This window comes from Dasypus novemcinctus, chromosome 13 (genome assembly GCF_030445035.2).
Source record: "Dasypus novemcinctus isolate mDasNov1 chromosome 13, mDasNov1.1.hap2, whole genome shotgun sequence".
Taxonomy (NCBI): Eukaryota; Metazoa; Chordata; class Mammalia; order Cingulata; family Dasypodidae; genus Dasypus; species Dasypus novemcinctus.
Window position 1 is genome coordinate 82,343,703 of NC_080685.1, and position 17,982 is coordinate 82,361,684.

The following is a 17,982-nucleotide window of genomic DNA, read 5'->3' on the forward strand; positions in this document are numbered from 1 at the left end:
TCCCCTTTAGTTTGTTCATTCCTCCGCCTTGAGGATTTGGGGATGATGATGCCTGCTCTGCCTCAGTGATATTGTTTTAATGTTCTATTTTCTGGATATGTAAGGAAGCCCATTCTCCTCTTCCTAAGCTGTTACCTATAACAATTTAGTAAACTCTAATTTTGAAAACTGAAATTAAGCATTTCTAAAGGATATCTGAATCTCACTGACCTCCCCAACCCCTGCCCCAAACTAAGACACTCTTACTCTGTTCGTCACAATATAGCTGTTTGTACCAGTTCATAAATATGTCTTTCATTTTTCCAGGACATAACTGGACATATTGATTATACAAGGCCTTACTTAAAGTGTCATATTCTAAAGGGGTGCTTGTTTAATCGCACATGTTAAGCTACTTTTAAGGAACAAAGTTTGGTTATCCTGTAGACAGAGTCTACAGTCCTTCCAACCCCTAGGAAAACTGGCCTGGTGCCTGACAGGATTCAGCCTTACAGGAATAGAAGGCCCCCTTCCGTGTAGACCAGGAACTCTAGCAAATTTTATAGACCTTGAGAAAAAAATAATTCACCAAATTTGTAGAGAGCACAGGTGAAATCTGTTGAAGAAATTTTCTTGGACTTGGTTTCCTAGTTCTGGAACAGCAAATAACAGAAGTTTTTGAAAGTCCAATCTAAGATTTGAAAACTTCCAGAAAGATGTTAATTTTATGGACATAGTAAATGTTCTATACTATACAGCTCTGTACAAAATTGGTTTATGGAGGTTTATAAGATAAGTCAATACTCTTGCTATATCTATATGTAAATAATCAGGCTAAACCTAACAGGACTAACCTTATCCTGTGATCTAGAATAACCTTTTTTTGATATTATTATTATCAGAAGAAGAAAGAATGGGAGACTATAGAGGAAAATTGTGAAAGACTTTGAAATAGACCGAAAGATTACTGGTTGTCTTCAATGGCAAAGAAATAATAGTCTAGCCAACTCTTCTGGGGGCTCTGTGACTGTCACTGTCTTTAAGACATTTCCTAAATCTAGGATGTAGACAAATGATGGCAGTACAAATCATATGCTCTCAGACATCTCCAGTAAAGGGACAATCTGTCTCCTCTTTCACCCAAAAAAACATTCTACACCTATTTGTAAATTTATTTCAGCATTCCTGATTGAGCTATGTGTGATACTTTGAATTCTCCTTCTAATCAGTTTCATAAATCAATTAATGAGTTAAATAAAATCTTCAACAAAAGAAAGTCTCATCTTTGTATGACAGTCATGATTATATGTTCTTTTAAAAATTATTCCTTAATACTAGTCTCACAGATCATTAAGCTCAGGCCAACTGTATCAGGGAGGGTGTTAATCTATATAAATGGAGTCCATATAAAGAGAACCCAGAACTCAAAAAAGCAAGAAGGGAAGTGCATTTCCATGTGACAGGAGACAGAGATACAAGCCAAGAAACCCCAAGGACTCCCTGAAGTCAGCACCAGAACACTGCAAACTTCAGGAGAAAGCAAGCCTTGCAATGACCTTGATTTTGGGACGTCTTCTAGCCTTAAAACCAGAGCCAATAAATTCCTGTTGTTAAGCCAGAACCCACTGCGTGGTATTTGTCATTGCAGCCAGGCAAAGTGAGACAAGCATAAACCTGATATCAACTAAATCTGCTTGGAAATCCTCAAATTCATTCACGCCTTTGTATTTCCTTAGATTGCAAACTCTCCATTCCTTTCAATTCCCTAAAGCTACATCTCAAGGCTCAGATGAAAGCCAATTCATCAATTTCTTGAACTGATCAAAATCAAACTCATCCTCTCTTCATTATTCTCCACACCTCCCCCAAAAAACTAAAAGCCTTTGCAGGCAATCTCTCTATTTCCTCTTCTTCTTAAGTTTATCCTCATTTTCATTCCTAATGTAGCCAACCCTTTGAGATTCTTCTTACTCCTCAGTTGAACTGCAATAGCTACCTAATTTCTTTGCTTCCAGTTTCCTCCCAAACAATCTACACTGAATCTCTCCTGCATTAATCTTCCTAGCATACTGATTCTGTTATATCACACTCTGCTCAAATTCATTTGAAAGACGAACTCTTCAGCAAAACCTTCAATGGCTGGCAAAATCTAGCCCCAGTTACTTTAATAGGTTAATTTCCTACTTTCCCCCTATATAAAAACCTCTACTGTTGCCACCAAAATATCTAATCACAACTCCTAAAATGTGATTTGGCTTGTCCCCATTGGTTCTTCTATTGTCAAAAAGAGAGGAAAACACAACTAAGAAGCACATCATAAATCAATGCCTAAACTGGACCAACAACTCTTACATTGTAGAACCAAATGTACAACGGACTGATAGTATCTTTTGGATTAAACTACACATTGCTTTCAAATTATGAAGACACTAAGAAAAAAACGGTTATGATAATCTCTGAAAAGGCTAAAATAAGTGGGGAAGTTCTGGGACAACAATCCAAGCAGAAAGAATGTTAAAAGCATATTCTCTTGATCCAGACAAACATGGCTTGCAATCTTAGCGCTGATTCTTACAAGCAATGTGACTACAGGCAAGTTTCTTAAGCACTAGTTTGATGGATACTGATCTCCCAGCATGCTGGCAGGATCTGAAGATAGTATGAACTATGCAAATAATGTGGTGGGAACCTAATAGAGTTGGTAAGTACTAAATAAGGACTTTTTTTCGATTGCTATTTCTGAAGTAACCTCAGATCCAGTGAAATGGTTGGTTAAGAAGAACCAGACAGTTGGTAGAACGAAGCAGCAAAAAGTAAGAAAGATAAGAAATACACACAGAGCACTTGTGTCATCTGTAGTGGTCTCTACAGTCAACAAAAAATACAGCAAAGTCATTCCTCAAGCCCCGAGAGTAGATACCTATATAAAACCTGATTTCTTTAGCTATAAAATGAAGTTGTTAGACTAAATGGTATTGAAAGTCCCTTTCAGCTCCAACTTTCAAAAAGCCTACAAGAACTCCTGTGAAGTAGCATCCTAGGGGTTATGAATGGTCATCACCATTACATGGTTAATTGCTTTTGTATTTTATTAACTATATGTGGGCTTAGAAATGTTCCATTGACCTCACAGATTTGGGGAACAGAGTTACCTATTTAACCCCAATTTTCCAAATATTTCCAAATTTCCAAACACCAACATATCATTCACAGAGAGAAACAGCAATAGTTGGTCTCATTGAAAAATCTGCTATAGCAAGACCCCACAAACATAAAACCCGTTATCACTCCTATGAACATAAAATAAGGAGTCTATTGAACCCTTGGTTCATAGAGCTGTTTAAAAGGTAAACAATAAAAATCAGAAATAAAAAAGCTGTCAGGAAGTGTGTCAGTGGAGAAGAAAGAATTGTGAAGGTCAAGAGTAAAAAAATATTTCATATGGTAAAATGATTCATGATTCAAGGCAGTTGACATCTCCAATCTAACACATACTACTTGGGAACAAGTTTAATTAAGCTTCTTATTTCTAAATCATGTCCTCATTGTAGGGATTTCCTTTATATATGTAAGATATTTATAAATCTATCCTTTATCTAAAGAGCTAAAAACAAATTAAGAGTGCATACTCCTTTTTATGTGAAACCATAATGAAGGGTAGCACTAGACCTAATTAATATTAACCATAACTAATTACTGACTTTTCCAGTGTAATTTACAAGTCTTTCAGATTGGCTTTCACATCTCGAAAATTATTATTCCACATATATTCAAAATCATGTGTCTGTATACTTATTTCTGAATCAACTGTTTTAAAGACACGCTACCTTTCATTTTTGTAAATGAAACTAGAGTAAGTTTGTAGTGTTATAATTTTAACCACAGGAAGACTTTTTTATCCCATTTCTCTACGAACAAAAAGAAAGGTTCATGATATACCAGCAAAAAGTGTTTATTTCTATGAAAATCTTTATTTGTGCTGCTAACCATATTCACAGGACCAGGCCCCAGCCCCAGCCCCCATTAACCATCACCACTTGCAGAAGCTGCAAGTTTATTATAAAACTGCCCCATTGTAGAAGTGTGACCAGCCGTTTACTCAGAAGGAGCTACATCACATGATATAGAACAACAGCCCCCTATCTAGAACCTACGTGTCCAGATAGTTCATTTCCTCACAAGAATAGACAAAGAAGCCACATGACCCCACCAACTCCTCCCGCACCCCTAGAATTCACTGCACCAAGCCCACCAACCCTTAGCCATCCCTATAGCCTGTTCAGTCTTACCTAAGCCCAAATCCACTCCCACCAACTAAACATGTTCCCGCCTATAGAGGTACTGTATAAACTCATGACTGCCTCTGCCAGGGGAGGGGTTGAAGTTTATTCTTCAGTCCACTTCCTGTTGAACTTTCTCAATAAATCCTTGCCTGCAATTTGCTGGTCTTCACGTCCCAATTGTTGCACCTGACATCTAACATATATTTTAAAATTCAATTTTGAAATGATAAAACTATAGTATTACAAATGTTTAAAGATTTTTCTATTTTTATATCATGTCAAACTACTCACCAGTTTAGTTATATTAAATACTTAAGGAGCTGTAAATGTCTAAAATTTAAAATGCAATAGCTAAATTCATCCAACAGTCTCCCATATCATGTTTTTTTTCATACCATTTAATTTTAAGAAACTAAACCTATAGATAAAAATTATTAAAAATAAGAAAATATTGATTAACTTCTAAATGTAACTTGTAAATGTATAGTATTGCTACAATATTACTGTAGCAAGAGGAGTACTGATCACATATTTATAGCAGTTACACTTGCTTCTAAGTAGACAGAAGTAAAAGGAGAATAATCAAAAAGATTTAATATTGTCAAGTTTCTTTGATGGAGAAAATTTTTAATGTTCCTAAATATGTATTCCATAAATAAATTTAAAGAGTATAAAAATATGTTGAAACTTTAAACATCCAGTCCTTATTATTAATTTCAGTAAAAGGGCTTCTTCATCACTCATCTATTTGTAACTTTAAAAGATTTTTCAACATATATTCTATACACGTCTTTTCCTTCACAACTGATCCAGAGAAAATAATAATCACTATTAATGTGTTGTAGTAGAAGAAAAAGTAGTAAGAGTAGTAGTGATCATAATAGTCCAATTTTAAATTCATTAAAAAGTATGTGGTTCCAACCTGGTCTCCAAAGTCCTCTGGGAATTTCCACAATACCACCGGATCTGTAAATAATTGACATATATCATTAAACAGGGGCACAAGAACACATTTAAAGCAACTAAAAGTTTTTTTAATTGTCAAAGGTACTTTAATTATAATGTTTAATTTTTCTTTAAACAATTATAGTTGGTAAATTTTTTCTTTATCAAATTAAATATTATGATCTTTTAAAGGTTTTAACTACCTATGGACTAGGAACAAATGAAATTAATATATTCAATAAAACTTGAACTGTGGCCTAACTTGGTAAGATTATTTTTAAAATCATTACTTTAGTAACTCACTTTTCTATAAACTTTTACCTTAGATTTTAAGATTCTGAAATTTGAATTTTCAGATTTAACTACATCTATAAAAATAACGGTTTTAATTTGAAAAGAAAAATGCAAATATGGTAAATATGTAACCAAATGTATTATAGCACTCAGAGTTGAATCATTTAAAATCCCAATTAAGAATTTATAAAAAATGTAACTATTTGCTTCATCTTAAAGTTCAGCTTAGAAATCTCATATTTGAACTCTATGAAGCATCTTAAAACTAACAAATAAGTCGGTAGGTACAGGGCAACAAGTTTATTTAAAATACAATTGATATTTGAAGGGCATTTCAGAGAAATTTTTGTAATAATACCTAGTTACTTGTATATATAAATCAATGTTGTTTTATAATTTTGTCATAAACAAACTTGTGAATACTTCAATGTGCTGAAAAAAGGATAGTCTAGAGTGGATTAATATTATTTCTGAAAAAAAGCCTTTGAAATCCCAAAATAAGCTAGAATGAGTAGCAAATACCACCAATAGTATAATACTTGAACTCCATTCTGAGTAAAAGGACTCAGTAGATCAAAGAGATTTTTATGTACCTAATCAGTGAAAAATACCAACCATATTTCTTTATTTCCATTATTCCATATTACCTTTTTAAAAATACACTTCAGGGATGGATAGTTTCAACAGTTTTTAATTCCAAAACTCAATAAATGAATATCAACATATTTAGCGTGAGTTATTCCTCTTGCTGTTTTAACTTACTAAATTCAAATCAAGCATTCTTCCTATAATTAACCTTTTTACTAATTAAAGAACAAAGTTTCCATATAAATTAATATAAGAAATCACTTAGCACATCTTATATAAGAATAATGCATTTAAAAATTATTAAGATAATGCTGAACAGTTATGCTCTCATGTAAAACAAAAGGTACATGTTCTAAAATGAATGTGAAATGCAGTATAAATCACCTAAAAATACTTACTAATGTTCTGTGGAAGATTATGATACTCCCAATTGGAAAAAACATACACGTTTATGTGGCAGTTTTACCAAAATGGTAGTTACTAAAATTTTAATCCCATAAAATTAAAGTGTATGATAGAATTTTCATGAAATGTTAAAAAGTTATCTTAATAAATTAATACAATGACTAATGGCCATATAAACCAACTACCATGAAATGAATAATATTACTTATAAATAATGGAATAAAGGGTTTCAATGTGAATATATAAAACATCCCTTTGAAATTATCTCAATTTTATAGCTACCATAATAGGTGAGAAAATGTTGTTGAGAAATTGCTTATACTGACATCTTAAAACCAAGACATTAATCTTGTTTTATAGCCCTTACAAGGTGACCCTATTATTTACAGCATTTATCTAAGTATGTTTTTCTGCCTCACTCTTCAACATCCCTTATTATACCATTTTTTCTCTATTGTCTGTTCTCTCACAAAGGGAGAACAAGTGAATACATCTATTAAGCATCTACTGGTTTAATCTTTCCTTTTCATTCAATGAATTTTGTCCTTCAGAACCCCAAAATTTATTATAATCATGTGCATCCATATTCTGAAATGGATTAACTTAGTTACTGCCTATGTAGTTAGATTTAGACCACATCTGACACATCTTTAGCAACTTTTCACAAGTACTGCAGAGGAAGAAACAAAAGGGCTCTGAAAAAAATAATAATCCGGTTCTACAACTTTATGCACAAAGACTGAATTTTCTGTTCCCTGAGGATTACTATCCAGATTCTGATCTGATCTGGCTATGTTAGCTCAATTTTATGCTGATTTTATGGATGAAAGGATGAGAACTGCTGGCAGGAATCACTGTTGCCAGTGATGACTAATATACACTGGATCTCTTCTTTCTGATGTCTAATAGTAATTCAGAGGAGACTCCATATCTTATTTTCAAAAGAAACTCTGCCACCAACAATCCAGAAACCAAATAAATACAAATGGAAGAATACAAAATTGATTTTGGCATAAATACAGCAAATATTTTAATAAGAGATAATGTCATAGTATAATGAGAAAAATAATTTTTTATTAAATCTTTACATTTGAAAGGTAAATATTTTAAGTGCATTTGTGCATCACTAACACAAGGATTCGAAATTCATGATTAAGGCTCTTTAAAATGTAAAGTGAGATAAATTCAGTAATAGTTTATCCTCCTTCCCAAACAGAACTTTTTGGGCCCTAAATTAAAAACAAAAATTAAAATAACAAACTATTAGTGTGACTTAACTACACTATAAAAAACATGTAGGGGAAACTCTTCAATTTACAAAAATGAATAACAATTACTTAATTCTGTGGAAATCATAGATGAAATAGATAAACAACATCTTTAAAATTATGCCTTTGTAAGATCACAACTCAGAAACTATACAATTTGGGAAAAGTAAAATATATAATATTCGGGAGCATTTTGCTTGATTACAGCTTTCAATGCTTGATTTACCTATACTGTAGAGTCAGAATTTTATGAATAAGGAAATTAAAGTCAAAAGTATGAGGAATCTGCATTAGGCATGTAGCTAATGTCAGAAACAGGAACTTTCTTAGTTAAGCTATATGGAGCACATATTTTAAATAATTTCCTAAAATTAATACATTTTTATAGCCCAATTAGTAAATTCAACTTATTTCATTCAAAAATCTATGAAGTGTTAAAGAAATAAGAAAAGTCTTTGCCCTACAAGGTTCCATAATAACCATGGAGAGAAATGTCGAAAGGTCTATTTTTTGTGCAAAATCTTGGTTTTTAAATAGGCATCCTGTAGAAATATTTGAACTTGACATCAAAATTCATTGGCTTTACAATCTCAAAAATGTTGCTAAAGAAGGGATGGCAAATACAAATGAGCAAAAAAATTAATAATCACATGATTTCTATTCTTTCACCTATGGAAATATAATGATGAACTCAATTAACTGGGTCCATATTACTTATAGAAAAGAGAAACATCTAAAAAAATAATGCAGTAAAATTTGAATTCTCTGATACTAAAATGACAGGGTGCTATAAGGGCACATAATAAATAATCTAAACCAATTTAGAGAGTCACTAAAGGACTTAAGCTGACAAGGTAGATAAGCAAAGGATCGTGTGGCCTATAGAGTGGGGAGAACAGAAGATATACATACTGGAGAAAGAATATGTATGAAGACTTGAACTAAAAGAAAGCAGAATACATTTTAGAAACTGAAAAAGAAATAATTGATATATCTAGAGTATAGAGTAGGAGGGAGAGAATTTCAAAGGATGAAGCTAGAGACACAGGAGACAGAATACAGTGTTTCAAATGTATCCTAAGTAACATGGAAGCTATTGAATCAGATAGTGAAATAAACAGAGTGAGAAAGAAGAGAGAGCTCAATAGTGTAAAAACATTAAGCAACTATAATTTAAAACACAAAGCCACAGTAAAAAGAGCTGCAATGAAAGGGTGGGAAACAGACTATAGACTTAAGACAATGGAGTATGAGAAGAGAGGTAGTGTGTACAGATGTAACTTGCTTAAGGAAAGCTGTACAAGGGAAGAATTGTAAAAGTGCATGGAGAGAGACATGAACCTGAACTAGCTTTTCTGTTTGGTTCTTTTCCTTTTTTTCTTTTAACATGTTAGACACTTGAACATGCTTAAATGCTGATGGGAACTAATAATCCATCAGAGCCTGCAAAAAAGGACTAGACTGAAGATCCCTGAGAAGGCAGTAAGGGTGGGATCCACATCACAGATAGAGAGATGAGCCTTGGACTGAAGCTAGAGCATGTCTTTCATTATTAGAGGTGAGCACAGATATAAATACAAGTAGATCTGTAGACTCTGTGATGCAAAGATAAGAGTTTTGTGTAAGATTTACTAATTTTTTCTCTGCAGTAGGTGCAAAGCTGACTGTTAAGAGATGTTACTGGAGATTTAAGGAGGAGGTGTGAAATAACTATTTCAGGCACTGTTAAGTATTCAATTTAGGTAGTTGTCCAACCTGGCATTTAATGGCCACAATCTGGTATTTCCCCATCATCATCTAGCAGCATAAGGGTGAGATATAATTGACGAATTCAGTCAGGGTTGAGGGCTTTGGTCAATCATGTGTGAAAGGCAGAGAATTTAAAAAGAATGTTTGTAGATATGAGTTACTGGTCTAAAACTAATAAAAAAGGGGAAGTGGATTTCTTCTATAAAATCTACTAAAATATTGCTATGTTCTTTTGTATGTTAATCATGCAAATCTATTTTAAAACACCATATTTTCAGCTGAAAGCATACTATGTGTTTCTGAAGAGTGAACAATTGAGAAAGTAAAATAAATAAATGGAAGCAACTAAAGTATTATGAAATTAGAAGCCTGAAGTTTTGGTCTTTTACCTATGAATAATGCATGCTTTCCATCTATGACCAGAGGCAGGTAATGAAAAACAGCAAATCATTCAACAATTTATTTTAAAGTTAACATATAAGTGATAATACAAAAATTTACTATCTTCTCAAAGTCATACAAACAGATCGATAGTTTTCAAACTTTAGCATGCGATAGAAACACCTAGAGAGCTTGTTAAAACAAAGGTCTCTGGGGAAGTGGGCATGGCTCAACTAATAGAGCGTCCACCTACCATATAGGAGGACCAGGGCTTGAAACCAGGGCCTCCTGGCCCCTGTGGTGAGCTGGCCCATGTGCAGTGCTGCTATGTGCAAGGAGTCCCATGCCACACAGGGGTGTCCCCCACATAGGGGAGCCCCACATACAAGGAGTGTACCACACAAGGAAAGCCACCCCATGTGAAAAAAGCACAGCCCACCAAGGAGTGGCACCACACATGGAGAGCTGACACAGCAAGATAATACAACAAAAAAGAAAGAGACACAGATTCCCAGTGTTGCCAAGAACGCAAGAGGATATAGAAGAACACAAAGCGAATGGACACAGAGCAGACAATGGGGGGGGGGGGAGGGTTAAGGGGAGAGAAATACATAAAATAAAGCTTTAAATAAATAAAAAAAAGGTCTCTGGATCCCCACTCTCAGAAGTTCTGATTCAGTGAGTCTAAGGTGGGTTTGAGAAACTGCATTTATAACATGCTTCCAGGTGATACGATGCTGTGGGTGAGGGTACCACATTTTGAGAATGACTAGCATATACCACATATCTCCCACAATGATTAGCATCATGCATTGCACCTTAGGGAGCTTAATACTTGGTGACTGAAAATATTCTTTAAAATATGGCAATAAATAATTCAAAATTTCTTTTATCCCATATTTTATTTGACAACAGGTTATCTTTTCAGAGGACTAAGAAGAAACATCAACCATGGCAAGTACAGTGAGGAAGTTCCTTTAAAAAGAAAAATGCTACCAAAATATTTAAAACCCTTTCTGTATTAATAAATACACTAATACTATAATTCTCCTTCCATATCCCAAAGGAAAAGAATTTTATCTCAAAATTGAACTTTGTATAACACTGGAACTATTTGACTTAAGGAACAATTACAGGGAAATATAGCTATGTGTACTAAAGATATACCCTTCCCTATACCTCATCTCTATATAACATATATATATATATGCACACACATACTGGGAGTCCATATCTAAATAACATAGATATTTTCTTGTACCTTACCATCTCATATATCTGGGAGAAAATATTTATTGCTCTGCTTTCTTGGAGACATAGAACTTAAGCAATTAGTCCCAATTTGAACAACAGAAAAGATAAATGCCAATATCTATAACTGTAAAAACATTTAAGGCCACCATTTTTTCTTTCTCTTTTTCTTTTTTTTTGTCTTTTCAAGAAGTGGTTCATTACATAAAAGCCTATAATCCAGGTATCCTTGCTTCTAATAGTACATCCTTTCTAAAATATACTGCTACATATAAAAAAGTCCACTACAAAAGAAACTTGATTTGCTCTACTTTGTCGATCTTTGAATTCAGCATTTATCCACTACAAAGTAGTTTAAAGTACATTATCAAGTCTAGAAATTTTCTTAATTATCTATAGGAAAATATTTTTAGCAAATTACTGATTTAAAAATAATAATAATGATCTAAACCCTACAGACCTCCTGTGAACAATTCTTAGAAATTCATATATAAAGGAATCTAAAAAAGGATATTAATCACTAATAGGACTCAAATCAACACTCTCTCAATCTGAAGTTAAAATAATTCCTTAATCATCTGCATTTGACTCACATATACAAAAATCTTAAGGGAATGAAAACATTATTTCAAGATGTTTTATTATTTTACAACCAGTTGCAAAATGGTAGCGATCATGTTTCTATTGCTATATATAACATACATATTTAAAATTACAAGCAAGCATTTCTGGAAACTTGTCAGTCTATTCATCCTCCTACAAATGTACATAAGCCCAGGGAAGCAAATAAAACTGTGATGATATTACTCTAAAGCAGGAGTTCTTAACCTTTTTTGTTCCATGGACCCCTTACTAAGTCCACACTATACTGTGTATTATTTAATAAATATATCACACCCACACCAAAACAGCCCCACAAGAATAATGTTTATTTTTTATTTAAATTCAAGCTCATGGACCCCTTGTTAAGAACCCCTGGTCTAAAGACTCATCTGGATAATCAGAAAATGCCTACTGTAAAATTTTTCAGTGCTCTTGAGTCCCAAACCATAGAAGCAATTTCATGGATAATTCTAGCCTTTCTAAATAGTTCTCCCCACAATGATCAAAAATTAACATCACCACTCAAAACAATGAAGCTCTTTTTGCTTATACATTAGAAAATTCTATCTAAGGTAATAAAAAAAAAAGCTGCAAAGAACCTTAAGAAAATATAATCCATAGTATGTTAGATAAATCATTTTGCTACTTCAATTCCTTTTAAACAAGACCTATTATAATAAAATGAAAAACCTCATCAATCACCTGATAGAGTAATTCCAAACTTAACCAAACAGGGCTAATGGGTGAGAATTGAATTGAAAACACCTTGACAAAGAAAGCAATTTCTTTTCTTCGCACTCCTCTGAAGCTGTGGGTGATCATGGTAATCGAACCATCAACAGTGAGGGGCCATCTGTCCCAAGGGCCCATCTTGAGAGTTAAAAAAAAAAATCAACAATAAAAAAGGAAAAGAAATGCTGTACCACAGATGTTCAATCTTGATTCAACTATGACAAGGAACTTACAACTGAGAATCAATGTTTTGACGTTTTTCAGATACTTATCATTAAAAGCCAACACAACAGTTTATATAAGAACACAAGGGAAAAAATTAATAGGTTGCTTGTAGAAAGATGATCTTTCATATAAAACCTGACATACCCGTTACTCAACTAAGATGTTCACTATATCCTAAAGCAAAAGCTTTTATTATGGTTCTCATAAAGAGGAAAGAAGGCAAGAGGCCATGCTGTAAAGGCAGCATTTGAGGCAGTGCTTATTCTTTCTTCAAGTATGTGATTAAATAAAAAGAAAACATTTTTATTGACAATATCACCTATTTAACTCTTTGGACTAAAATTTTCAAAAAATACAGACATAATGTGAAACCTTAGAAATATAAAATGAATTGAATTGAATTAGCAGATTCATTTTATTCACAACATTTATAACAATTTTAATATTACACCAAAAAAATAATTGTGGGAAGAACTGTAAACTGGGTCAGAGCTTTTCTTCTTTGTAAAGACAGTGTGAAGTACAGTAGGCTCCTGGCACTCTCGGTAATTTGGGAATAAGTCAAATTTCATGACAATAATCTCACTATAAAAATGACTCAAAGTTGACTAAAATGAAAATCTATGTGAAGTATATTAAGAATAATTATTAAAAATATTAAAAAACTTACTTCAAAATAAAGGATACAACCATAAAACAAAATAGAAAGCCAAATAAAGGCATGCACCAGTTTTTTCTGAATACTTTCAAGAGAGAATCAAAGTAAATACAGAATGAATGTAAGACTTTTCAAATAAACTCATTAAATAACTTATTGTAAATGCAATAAATTTTTATATTATTTATCTTTGTATCTGAGTCTAGGAAAGGATTCTTTGATCACAGAGAAATGACACCTCAGGCAACTAACAGATGCAAGCACAAACACCCTCTGTTCAGAAGAACCCTCAACCCAGGTCTTGCCAAACATCAGAGCGTGCAATTCAGGTATACCATAGAAAATATAAACACCTGTGATTATAAACCATCAGAAACAAACAACGGAGTTAGAACTCCCCAAACACTTCAGATATTAAAATGATCAGAAACAGCATATGTAATAAGGATGTTTAAAATGTTTAAAGAATAAGGACTCAAAACATGAGCAAGTAATGACAGTCTTCAAAAAAACCAAACAAAATTTTAAAACAACTGGAACTTTAAGAAATGAAAGCCAAGATCTATAAAATTAAATGCTCAGTGGATTAAATAAACAGCAGATTATATACAACTAAAAAGAGAAATAGTGAATTGAATCAGACACAAAAGATAATAAACAGAGTAAAGTGCATAGAGACAAAAGATGAAAAATAAGAGAGGTTAAGAAAAATGGAAACTAGACTGATAAATCTAGAGGTTCCTAAAAAATGATATCTTAAAGACTGGAGTGTATATGAAGCAGGTGGTGGGAGAGGGGAAAGGAAATAATATTAGATGAAATGACTGAATTCTCCAGAACTGGTGAAAGACACAAATCTTGATTAAATAATCACAACGAATGCAAGCAAAATCATAAGAAGCAACTAGACACATCATAATGAAATTGCAGAATACAAAAGACATAGATATATTTAAAAATATCCTAGAGAAAAAAAGATAACTAAAAAAGTATTATTCCACTGACAGCAGACTTCTCAATAACGGCAATGAATGCCAGAAGACAGTGGAATGATACAGTTAATATTTTTGAGAAAGTGTGCCTATCATTCAAGAACTATGTAAATAAGATTGCAGTCAGAATAAAGATATTTTCAGAAAGACAAACCTGAGAGGTTTACCAACAAGAGTCACTTGCTAAAGGAACGTCTAAATGTTATGACAAGAGGACAAAAGACAATTCTCCAAAAGTATAGTCTGAAATGCAAGTACAATATATTTCATGTGTACAGATGTACTTGCAACCATGTTTTCAAAAGCACTACTTGCAATGAACAAAGTTCTAGTAATAATTTAAATGTGTATCAATAAGAATTGGTTAAATCATTATTATTCTATGAAACACAATATATGGCCTTCAGAAAGATATGTGTTCATATGAAAAATAATCTCTAAGACACACTGTTAAATGAAAATTCAAGTATACTTCCTGTAGTAGTAAGGTGGGTTACCTAACAAATAGCCAATTTCCCTTTCTTCTTTACTACAGAACCTCAATTTTGTTTAACTATCCAAAGACAATGTGATAAGTCTTAGAGAATGAGTTAAGCTAAGCCAATCGTAACAATACCACTTCCCTCTGCCAGTAACTGGTTTAGAAATGAGCATGTGAGCAATTTTCTGACCAATATACAGATGATTATCATAGAGGTTTCTAGGAAATATCATGGTTTAAAAAAAAGAAAAAAAACACAAGGAAAAATCCCCTCTTTTATCCTGTCTTTGTCTTCAGATGTTGCTGTGTGACACCTGGAATGGAGCAGTCATGAGAGACAGGCATTAGAGGAAAGCCAGCAGAATACCTGAAAATCCTACCATGAAAGCTTACATTGTTCAGTTGCTGAATAAACCCAAATATTTTAACACTTATCAGATGATCCTTTTGAATCTGCTAATCAAGTGCCTTACAACTTTTTCATATCATGGCACAAATAGACAATTCTAATATGGTAAACTAAGAGGGAATCTGGTGTTTTTATGGCTGGTAAAAAGTCATTTTCATTTCCTTCAAAAATATAATAAGAAAAGAAAGGTATGGAACCCTTTCTAATAAAATCTACAAAAAATTTAGAGCCATTGTTTTCTTGTGGCTCCCCCAAAACTCATTTGTGTCAAGTGGTTGGAAAATTCTGGTTTAATAACCAAAAGGTTAGAAACAGATACTTCTACAAACTTGTGATGGATGAGCTATCAAAATAATTATATTAGTCTTTCTAGAATATGAAAGAAATTCTTAACTTCCATTTTATGTTAATTTCACAAATCCTGCTAAGGAACAACAGATTGTATATAGGTAACTAAGTAGAAAAGGTTGGCATTTAAAATCAGCACAGTGGTAATTCTAATATCATTTTCACTCCAGCAAAGAGTACCATTTTTGAGTTAACAAGAAGGTATTTGATTTCCCACTAGCCTTATCATCTTACTCAGTTTTATCCAAAATGCATACACTTTCAAAGAGTTAGAATGAAGGGATATTTTCTCTTGGGTTTAGGGCCATTTTAAAATCCTGAACTACAATATCTTTAGATTAAGCAATTTCAGGTAATTTAAACTTACACTTTTGTTTCATTTTCTTTGCATATTTTTCATACAAAGGTAGCAAAAGAGAATGAATTGTTCAAAATGAGACAGTAATCCGAAAGTACACAGGTAGGGGATTATCAATAGCTAAGTCTAAATATCAGTGTGATATCATCGGTAGCCTCAAAACGAAGAAACCTAAGGAATTCTGGGTAACACTTTTAAAATAGCCACAGCAAAATCTAAGAATCTTATTAATGAAAAAAAGTTTAATGATAAGCAAAGCAAGCATACTCTATATGTTATTTATCAATTCTCAATTACAAGAGCATTTTATATATTGTACATCTATTCTCAATTAAAAGAGAATTTTAGGTCTCTCTTGAGATACTGTGGAAGAACAAATGGAAAAAGAAGAAATGTGAATAGACATTTATTTGTTTCTAATTAAATATCTCGTTTTAGTTCCAATATCTTCCTGATGGTTCCAGAATTTCTTTGAAAAAGGGGATATATCATTAACCTTTAAGGTCAATATTATGATTGGCAAATATAACACTGATATTGGAACAAGAAGCATTTCCTGGAAGGGGAAGAAAAGTATAAGTCTGAACTTGATTGTTAATAATTAAGACCTAGAGCAATTTACACTCATTTTCCTTAAATCGCATAATCACCAAGTTATTGGGGATTATATTATATTTTGCTGTGTATTTCAAATAGAAAACAGTGATCTAGGTTGGGAGCCAAATAAGCTGTGTTCTTCCTCAGGAAGAAAAACAATTTCGCAAGCATAATTTATCAAGTGAGATTACAGATGAAAATAACTACGTATTGTAGAACATAGTCTAGAGGGCCAGCAAGAGGCCCATTCTCTCTGTGTGTGTCAGATTCCTTTCTGTCCTACTTAAACAAGTGTATCCATTTATATTCTGCACATAAATGGGGACCGCTCCAAATCTCCTAACTTTCCTCCTACAGCATCCAATAACCCCAGCGGTTGAAAGTTCTTCCCAATGTCGAGAATTTAAGACTTTTCTCCCCTGTTGTAAAACAAAGAATAAAAAGGATCATCCTACACATATAATTTTAAAAAGAAAACTCAAACACTGTTACTGAAACTTTATTTCTTATCCCTCACAAATTATTTCCTCTGTAGGGTAAACAGAGTGTTTTCTCAATCCTTTCTGCTCAAGAGAATCACCTGAGGAAAAGTTTAAAAAAAAAAAAAAACAATTAAAAACAGTGACCCCTCAGCCCCACCCCAGTCCATACTAGACATCTGGAATTTTTTAAAAGTTCTCCAGGTAAATTCTAAAATGCAGCTTGGGATGAGAACCCTTGGCCTCAATCTTTTTATAAGTGACATTTTTTTCTCAAGCCTTTTAAAACTCTCATTCTTTTTCAAGTTTCAAATATTGTTTCAAACAATAGACTCAAAACATAAGTAGTTTTTACAGAAGTTCATAACATCAAAAGCAAAATTCTGCTTCAGGCCCAGTCTTTCCAATGACTTCATTACACCATCCCATCGACTCCTGTCTAAAATTGAATCATATCTCCCTCGCTCTATTAATGGGACCCAGTTACTCAGGCTAAAAATCTCGGAATCATCTTTAACATTCCTTATTCTTTATCCTCTACATCTAATCAGCTGCCTAATCATGTTAGTTCTTCCTGTGAAAAGCAGCTCTCCTCCATTACCCCCACATCCACAAAAACAGTGCTCTAAATCCTTCTTACCTAACTGTTCTTCCTGTCACTCACCTCTTTCCTACCCACTGCCACTGAATTAATCTTCCTTAAAGAGTGTTTTAATGATGTCTCTCATCACAGAGAAATGTTCATGGCTTCCCACTATTTACACTGATAAAAACCAACACTTCAGACAAGGTAGGGATTTAATGCCTCAGATAAAATATTCAAAATCTATCATAAATAACTCAATATATAAAGACTAACTAGTATAGTATAATTCTACACTTCATATCTGATTCCACCCTACATATCTGAATGTATTCTCCACCACACTCCAATACAAATTTTCTCAATCCAGGCTT

The 17,982-nt window shown here is 33.0% G+C and overlaps 1 protein-coding gene across 7 annotated transcripts in view; it reads right to left on the minus strand.

The window, feature by feature from the left end:
- Positions 1–17,982, minus strand: part of DENND1B (DENN domain containing 1B) — a 296,281-nt gene that overhangs the window by 198,423 nt on the left and 79,876 nt on the right. For 6 of the 7 annotated variants that reach the window (XM_023584048.3, XM_023584046.3, XM_058274918.2 and 3 more), the window contains exon 3: positions 5,185–5,228. The exons of the other annotated variant lie outside the window; for it this stretch is intronic. In XM_023584048.3, coding sequence (XP_023439816.2) covers positions 5,185–5,228 — 44 coding nt within the window. The remainder of the gene's footprint in view (positions 1–5,184; positions 5,229–17,982) is intronic. 7 annotated transcript variants of the gene reach the window in all.